This window comes from Ceratotherium simum, chromosome 30 (assembly GCF_057802395.1).
Source record: "Ceratotherium simum simum isolate JZ-2026a chromosome 30, ASM5780239v1, whole genome shotgun sequence".
NCBI lineage: Eukaryota > Metazoa > Chordata > Mammalia > Perissodactyla > Rhinocerotidae > Ceratotherium > Ceratotherium simum.
The window spans coordinates 32,664,265-32,673,384 of record NC_141929.1 but is presented as its reverse complement, the minus strand read 5'-3'; the positions used below and the strand labels follow the sequence as shown (position 1 = coordinate 32,673,384).

Genomic DNA, 9,120 nt, shown 5'->3' with positions numbered 1-9,120 from the left:
GTCTTAGTTCCTGATAGTCTTTTGTTATACGGGATATGCAGCAAAGACTGGAGCAATGCCGTATACTCTGATCTTTCAGTTGTTCTTGATGATGGCTAGCAGCATAGACTCTCTGCCCGGGTCATCACACTCCTAAGGAACTCAAGAGAACAAAGTTATCGGGCCGGCCCCGTGGCTTAGTGGTTAAGTGCGCGCACTCCACTACTGGCGGTCCGGGTTCAGATCCCAGGCGCGCACCGACCCACCGCTTCTCTGGCCATGCTGAGGCGGCGTCTCACATGCAGCAAATAGAAGGATGTGCAACTATGACATACAACTATCTACTGGGGCTTTGGGGAAAAAAAAAAAGGAGGAGGCTTGGCAATAGATGTTAGCTCAGAGCCGGTCTTCCTCAGCAAAAAGAGGAGGATTGGCATGGATATTAGCTCAGGGCTGATCTTCCTCACAAAAAAAAAAGAGAACAAAGTTATCAACTTAGAGCAGCTGGGAGGGGCCATAAAATCCACAGAATATGTCTGGGCTAGTTAATCAGAGGTCATTCCAAGTTACAATAGGGTTTCTTTTCTACAATATGGCGTCCCTTATGTCAACCTTGTGTTGAGCTGGTATCAAACACACCTTCAGGTAACCTAAATCATCTGAACCACAATGATACACACACATGTGAACGAGAAGAAAAAGTTTATGCTTCTGTGCCAATAAGATTTTGTGGCTGGTTGCATAATAACTATAAATCATAATAGCTACCTGATATATCTTTCTTTCCTAGGTCAGGCAATTGCCTCCTAATTGGTATTCCTGCTTCTAGCCTTATCCCCTCAACTCCATCCTTCCAACAGCTACCCAGGTACTCTATAATGTACAAATCTGAGTTGATCTGATTTACTCAGAATTCTTCAAAAGTGACAGAAACCAAATTCAAACCGCTCTCAGCAAAAAAAAGTGAGAATTTATTGGCTTGTGTAAAGCATCTAGGGGTAGTATTAGGTTTCTGGCATGGCTGGGTCTAGTCGCCCAAACAAGTTCATCAGGAATATGTCTCTCCTTTCAGCTCCACTCTCCTCTGTGGCTTCATTCTCAAGCAGGCCCTCCCCAGTGGCGGAAAAATGGCCACTAAGATGTTCCAGGCTTAAATCTTACAATTTTATTAACGTCAAAAGAAAGTGAATACTTCTTTCCTAATTGCTTCAACAAAAAGTCCCAAGGAAGACTCTCATTGGACTGGTTTGGGTTGGATGCCCTTCCTTGAACAAATCAATTTGGCCAGGGCCATACAATACTCAGCCTAGAGCCTGAGAATGGGATCAGCCCCACTCAATGAGGTAAACTGAGAGTGGGTAAGAAAAGGGTGCCTCAAGGGGAAAAGATGGGATTTGGTACCAGAAGGCAGGATACCAAGCAGTCAAAAGCAATTGATATCCTAGCGTCATTCTTCTGCCTAAAGTCCTTCAGTGGACTCCTCATCACCATTAGGATGATCTCTGAGTCTCTTGGCGTAAAACACAAGGCCCTCCATGATCTGATCCTTTATACTTTTCCAGGTTCACCTCCTTGTCATTGTGCGACGTGCCCTTCAGGCTCCTGCAACACTGCACATCATGCCCTAGGTAGCCTCCAATCTTGAGTCATATGTTCCCCTTCTCCTGAAACCCCCATCTTCTTTCCCTGGCTAACTCATACATACTCTTGAAGGCTCAACTTGGGTCTCATCTGGGCTGGAAAGATCTCTCTGGACCACCCTGTTCCAGGCTGTGCTCCCACAAAGACACACTTCAACATTTTATTAACACTAAGGAGTTTGGCATAGTGTAGTCACCCAGTAACTGCTGAGTTAACGGATGAATATAGGAAGGAATAAATGAATGTGTGATAGAAAAGAGTAGAAACTCAATAAAAATTTGCTTAATGAATGAATTTGGTTTAAAAGGGGAAATTTATTGCCTCATATAACTGAAAAATCCAAGAGAAGAGCCAAATGGATGGAAAGATAGATAGATAGATGATAGATAGATAGATAGATAGATAGATAGATAGATAGATAGATAGATAGATAGATAGATAGATAGATGAATAGCTGGCAAGATGGATGGATGGATGGATGGATGGATGATGGATAGCTGAAAAAAATAGATGGATGGATGGACAAATGGATTGGATGGATGGATGGATGGATGGATGGATGGATGGATGGAAGGATAGGTGGATAGATAAGTTGATTAGTAAACAAACCCCTCCTCTTCCAGTAGTTTGGGAAGTAGGCTAGAGCAATGACTTTCAAGTCATGGGCAGAGTCTGTGCAGACCTGTCTTTCGAGAGATTAAAGCTGTTTGAGTGGACATAATTCTGACCACTTTCACCAGGCACTTGAGCCTCAGAGGGAGACAAAGGATTGATACAAAGCTCCAGTGGAACAACTGGAATGCCCTTAAAAGGAAACTGGGGCTCTTTCCTGCTACAGATTAGCTTCCTGGCGAATTGCAACATGCCTGCCACAGCTGGAGGTGGATGAAGAATCCTGTTTTTAAAAGCCCTCAGAGATCTTGAATTTAATTAAATGAGCATTTTGCACCATCCCAGAAGGAAGCAAAACAAACCACCCTGTTTCTGAACTTGTAAGAACCTGGAGCCTCCTTCTTTTGATTTGGTAAGAAGCTGTGAGTTCTGCCTCTCAGGAGCTGGTGAAATCAGCACCACCCTGCCGCAACGCCTCACCACCAGCTGAGAACATTTTCCAGGCGTCCCGAGTGCTGACACCATTAGCAGCTTCTTACCAGACACGGTCCTCTTTTGCTGGGTGAATTTCCATTAGGAGGGAGAGGGGAGAAAAAAAGAATTGTCTAAAAAAATTGTAAGCAGTTACCAGAGCTTGGCCTATGCCCAGGAAGCTGTAGAAAGAGGCCCCAAACTTCCTGATCCCCAGCTGCAAGCCCAGGCCTGCTTCCTGGCCCACTGAAAGTTTACCACCCCCAGGGACAGAACAGAGCTGGGGGCCAACCGATGAGGCCCCATCTCTCCTGCTCCTTCCTCAGAAGACATCAGGCTCTGCTGAAGAAAAAGGAACCTTCCGTAGTCAATTTTCAGGCTGAATTGCTTTACTTCTTGTCCTCCCTTCTCCCACTCTCTTTAGCCCAGCTGCCTTGTCATCTCAAAAGATTCCTATTCAGTTTCTGGGGTTTTTATGGCCAAAAAGAGGAGTCATTTCTAATAGCTTGCTGCCCCCCACCCCTCTCTCTCTCCCTTCCTCCCCTTCTCTCCTCCATCTCACTCATCCTCACCCTTCCCCTCCCCCCACCACCAGAGTAAAAATAAAAGGCCCTCAATGCATCACCCAAGGCACAGAGGAGCAACTCCTAGCTTGCCCACTTCCCCACAGGCAGGCAGGTCCAAACGAGTAAAGAGAAATGGTCCCCACTAGGCACAGGCTGTAATGGAACATGATTTCTATTTATTCACAGGAAAGACCCTCCACTTTAAGCAGGACTATGCAGTGGTTAACAGCTTGAATTCAGGAGCCACACTGCTGGGGGTCAAATCTGGGTTCTACCCCATACCGGCTGGCCATACTCAGTCAAGTTACTTACCCTCTTGGTACCTCAATTTCCTATAATCTATAAAATGGGCATGGTTGTGACAGTTACCTTGAACCATCCGCGTAAAGTTATCAGCATGATGCCTGGCACAAAGAAAAGTCCCCACAATCTCTTTTCTCACGTGTTCTACAGAATTACACCCACACTTCCTTGCTGATCCTCTAATCTCAGATCCTCAATCCCGTCTCTCAAATGTGTTGTGTCATCATTTATTTGCAAACATGTCTATTTGATTCCAAATTAAAATGCTTTTGAGTCGAATTAAAAACAAAACACATGCAGGGGGAAAAGAAGAAAGGCTGACAGACATGTTAGTAAACAGCAAAATATTTTTGAAGGCTGGATACAGAGAGCTCAGATGCCAGAGGGTGCAAATTGACAGACTTTGGATATGAGGAGACACATGAATATCAGCAGAGGGACATTGTTCTGGGGATTAAAAAACCAGGAACATGAATCCCTCCTCCTTCCTTCCCACCAGCTCTCAGTGCTCCACTTACTGGATGATCAAGGCCTTGTTGCCTTCCATCTACATGACCACAGTCTGATCCTGATTGTTCCCATAATTCATTAACAATTCTCCAAGTTAAATATTAAATTATTCATACAAACAGTGTGGAGTGAGCCAAACGCAAAATCTTCCTGTTAGGAACATTGGCTATTCAGCCAGCTATTGAAAAAAAGGAGAGAGAGAGAGCTGAGAGCCTCACACCCCAATCAACACCATGGCCACAGAGCTTTCAGGGTTCAGAGAGAGGCAGGTGGGGGTCACTGGACAGTCACAGCTCAGCTGCAGGTATTCAGGAGAGCCAGAACAGTCTGCCATGGGGCTCTTCCATTTCCAGAAGCTCTGGGAAAGGCCCACAATGTGTGATGACTTCTTTTGTCCTCTCTACAGGAGAGCTGGGTAAATAGGATTCCTCACGGCCTCACCTTCCTGGAAACTCCAATGAGCAAAGCCTGATGAAGGTAGCTTCTGAAGCCTGAATCCCAAAGGGGGGATTTCTCTCTCCTCCCTCTATTCGGAGCTTCTCAGGATGGGGCTTGTCTCAGGTCTCCTTGGCCAAAGGCAGTTCCAGGAATGAGGCGAGGGTCTGACTCCAGAGGAAAGCCTCTCAGCTCTTCGGCTCAGGGACGCCATCCTGCAAGGAGGCGTCTTTGCCATCTGCTGCCTCAGTGCCAGCCTCCAGATCTGGCTCTTCTCCCGCGGGCTGTTCTCCAGGCTTCTGAGACTCCCCCGCCACCTGGGTGCTCTTGCTGGCGTGGCATCCCATCTCAGCAGGATGCTGAGGGCCGAGTGCCCTGGGTGTTCCGAGAAGAGGAGGGTCTGCGCGGCTGGTCCTCGAGCGCCAGAGTTAAATAACCCTTCCGCAGAGCACGGTTGAAAGAGAACTGGTTGGGTTTCTATGGTCACAGGCAGAGGCCAAGTCCAATCTGCATAATGAGCGCCCCCATCCGTGGGCTGGGCAGGGCCTGGAGGGCTGCCCTTCCTGCTGACCCGGCTGGTTCCAAGCACCAAACCCCATTCATTCCCCGGAAGAATTCCCTTTTGTTTAACGTTTAACTTCTTTACAAATTACAACCCCCCACCTAGTTACCTGTAAACACCAGCCCTTGTCTTCACACGGAAAGCAAGCCCCGTTACTACGCAACGAGCTGTGGCCCCCCTCCGTGTCCCGGGGTCACATTTAGTTCCGGGACTCACAGACCCCCCGCGGGGAGACCACCCCCCCCCCCTCCCTCCCTACCCTAGAATGCCAGCCCCACCCAGGGCTGAAGAATAGAGAGTCCTAAGACCGTGAGCTCTGGGGGTTACCCAAACAGGTAAGGAATGAAAAGAACTAGCAGGGACTGAGAGCCACTGGTGCCAAGTGCAGTTTATATTCCTTATCTTGTTTAATTCTCACAACACCTCAAAGACGGAGATTGTATTGTTTAATCCTCGTTTGAGATGCTGAAGGACAGAGACTGAGTAATTTATTTAAGGTAGTTACTATAACAGCTAGGAAATAGCAGAGCTGGGATTCGAACCCAAGTCAGCGGATTCCACTCTCTTTATCAGTATGCTAATCTATTTTAAAGACCCCATCAGCCCATCCTCACACACCATCATAGACATCATCGGTCTGGTAGGCCTGGCATTGCTCTTTGAATCTGGGACACATGGGTTGAAGTTTTCAAGGCTGCAAATGAATGATCTCGGATGTAAATACTTCTTGAGTGAAGCCTCGCAGGCTCTGGAGCTGCAGTCAGCCCATCCCATGCTGTATTTGACCCCTATTTTGTTTTCCCATTACCTCGCTTTCCCTTTCCTAACTCTAAAAGGGGTCCGACAATGCTGACCCATCTCCTAGGAAGCTGGACAGAGGATCAAGCAGGTCTGTGAAGTGGGTTTTCAGAAAAGCACGCAAGTCATTCTTTCCTGCGCATGCACCAGCAGTCAAAGGCGACATCAACTCCCCTCCACCATGGAGGACGGGTGCACGCCAGCCCCTGACACTTCACACAAGTCCTCTCGTCTACTCCTCACAATCAAACATCCTATGAGGTGGTATTGTTAATTCCACTTGAGAAGTGACATAATTGAGTCCAGAGTGGTTAGGTCAGTGGCGTGGGGTCACACACCTGGTTAGCAGCCAGCTCAGGATGCTGCTTCCAAAGCCTGTGACCTCCCCACTCCGTGCCCCTCCCACTGCACCCTCCATCCCCCATTGCCTCTGGTTAATACCATTCATCCTCCTGGACCTGGGCATTCAGTGATCTGAAAGAATGTGGTAAAACTCCCCTATAAATCGCCTTTCTTTGAATGAGCTTCTTGCCAACTGGGCTGGCAGAGTAACAATTAGGAAGACATTAGGATGCTATCGATTTACCTCTCCCATATGAACACCAAAGTACAGTTTGGGGGTGTTAGGGTGGAAGAGGAAGGTTCCATTTGCCTTGCAGTTAAGAGTCCCTAATTAAGGCAAATCCTCATTTGGATATTGGGATCCTAAGCCAACAATCCTCCTGTGAAGTCTCCAAATTAATCACGCTTAACCCGAGTCAGCACAAGAGACAAGTCAACCTTCAGGTTGAACCTGGGTTAGTTTAGAGGCATGGTTGGTGGGGACAGATGAGGGCCCTTTGCTAAGTGAACCTGGTGAGAAGCCCTGCCCTGCCTGTGACCCCTCCACACCCAGGACTGGCTACATAATTTGTGGGGCCCAGTACAAAATTAAAACGTGGGCCCCTTGTTCAAAAATTATTAAAAATTTCAAGATGGCAACAGCAGAACTTTAAATGAAGCACAGGGCCCATGAAGCCAGCCCTGCCCGCACCTAACCTCCTCCTCAACTCTCAGAAATGGATTCCCCTCTGATGAGGACTGTAATTTGCCAGATCACTAGCTGGCTCAGCCTAGGGGAACAGAATGAGGCCAGAAGAAAGACAAGAAAAGAGAAACGGAGTGTGGATAACCCAAAGATGGATGGGACCTCAGTATGATACTTTCAAAATATTTTCAGCTTTAGACTGCTTCCTTCGTTATTACTACCTACGAAACATAGCACACAAAAAATACCAACCTACAAAACACAAATAATAACTACTTGGAAAAAATGCTGACAATACCATACATCAGCAAGGTTGCAGAGCAACTGAACTCTCAGATGTCGCTGTTGGGAAGGCAAAATGGTCCAGCCACTCAGGAAACCAGTAGACAGTTTCTCATAAAGCTAAACATACACTCACTGTAGAATATTTACCTGTATTAGTCTGCTCAGGTTGCCATAACAAAATACCACAAACCGGGTGGCTTACACAATAGACATTTTCTCATAGTTCTGGAGGCTAAAAGTCTGTTATCAAGGTGCTGGTAAATTTGGTTTCTGGTGAGAGCTCTCTTCCTGGTTTGCAGATGGCCACCTTCTGGATGCATCCTCACATGGCCTTTCCTCTGTGCTCACGAAGAGAGAGAGCTCTAGTGCCCCTTCCTCTTCTTGGAAGGACACCAGTTCAGTGGGATTAGGGCCCCACCCTTATGACCTCATTTAACCTTAATCACCTTCATAAAAGCCCTATCTCCAAATGCAGCCACATTGGGAATTGGGGCTTCAACATATGAATTTGGGGAGGACACATTCAGTTCATAACATTACCCAAGAGAAACGAAAACCTATGTTCACACAAAAACCTGTACGTGGCTGTTTAGAGCAGCTCCATTAATAATCAAAACTGGAAACAACCTCAACGTGAGTGGATAAACTGTGGTACACTTGTATGAAGAGATACTACTTAGCAATAACAAGGAATAAACTATTGATAATGTAACAGTTTAGGTGAATTTCAAAGACGCTATGTTGAGTGAAAGCAGCCAGTCCTAAAAGGTGACCTACTGTTTGATTCCATTTATATGACATTCCCAAAAAGACAAAACTATAAGGATGGAGAACAGCTTAGTGGTATCACTACGAAGTGACAGTCTAGGGGAGTTTTGGGGGTGATGGAACTGTTCAGTATCCTAACTGTGGTGGTAGTTACACAAGTCTATACATGTGTTAAAATTCATAGAACTGTACACCAAATTTTTAAAAAGCCAAATTTACCACATACTAAGTTGAGAAAACTTTTTTTAAAAGTTTAAAGATCATGCAAACAAAAAAACAAATAAAAACCGTTTGTCAGGAGCCTAGGGGCTTATTTGTCAACTGGTCCTAGTTCTCAAGAGCACTTAAAATCCTTTCTTTTCTGCTTCGCACGCAAACACACCTGCCCCTAATTTTGCTCCACAGCTGTTTCTTGAGCTCCATGGTACAAAGTTCCACTTTGGGTGTCGTGCAGTTTCTACAGCCTCAGCGAACGGCAGTTAAGCAGGCCTGGACGTGGAGGCAGAGAGGGCTGCGTGCAGAGGGTCACCTTACAGCCGTGACTATAGGTCAAGAGAGTGGCCAGCCCAAGGCACCCTGCAGACAGGGAGCTGGGGGCATAAACACCCCAACCTCACTCTCCCTGCTCCCTCTGGTCTCTCCCAGGCTCCCATGGGCCAAACCCAACTTGAAGGCAGTGGGCACAGAAGCCTTTGGTCTTGCCCATTTAGGTCAGCCTCCCAGAACACAAAGCTGGATGTGGGGAAGAATGGAGAGCGGATATGGAGAGGCAAACAGGAGACTCTAGCAGAACCCACATGGATCCTGCTCTCAAGAGGTATAGAATCTGCTGGCGGAGGCAACAGCTTCGCAGGGAATTAAAGTATGAGGCAGAATGCAGTCAGTGCTTTAATACAGGGAACAGGTCACACTGGAAAGAGGCGATAGAGGGCTTCCTCGAGCTGGACCTGAAGGACGAGCAGAATATTAGCTGATAGAGGAGAGAAAGGACATCACCGCCAAATTAAAGAAATGCAAACCCCTCGCTAGGAATTCAGTTTAATTCACCATTCGTTTACGGAAAGGCAGCTAATGGTTGTGGTTAGAAGCACCAGTGTCGGCATGAGAGGAACCTGGGATGGAACACTAACTCTACAGTGTACATGCTGTGTGGCCTTCAGAAA

General features: G+C 46.8%; 1 protein-coding gene across 1 annotated transcript; it reads right to left on the bottom strand.

Annotated features, from left to right (window-relative positions):
- Nucleotides 1-3,785: 3,785 nt before the first annotated feature.
- On the bottom strand, nucleotides 3,786-5,142 carry CHD9NB (CHD9 neighbor). The gene has a single exon (XM_087420266.1). The coding sequence runs from the start codon at nucleotides 4,862-4,864 to the stop codon at nucleotides 4,706-4,708; it is 159 nt and encodes a 52-aa protein (XP_087276392.1). The 5' UTR covers nucleotides 4,865-5,142; the 3' UTR covers nucleotides 3,786-4,705.
- Nucleotides 5,143-9,120: the final 3,978 nt, after the last annotated feature.

Coding starts and splice junctions, on each gene's coding strand:
- CHD9NB (XM_087420266.1), bottom strand. CDS start 4,864: ATGGGATGCCACGCCAGCAAGAGCACCCAGGTGGCGGGGGAGTCTCAG.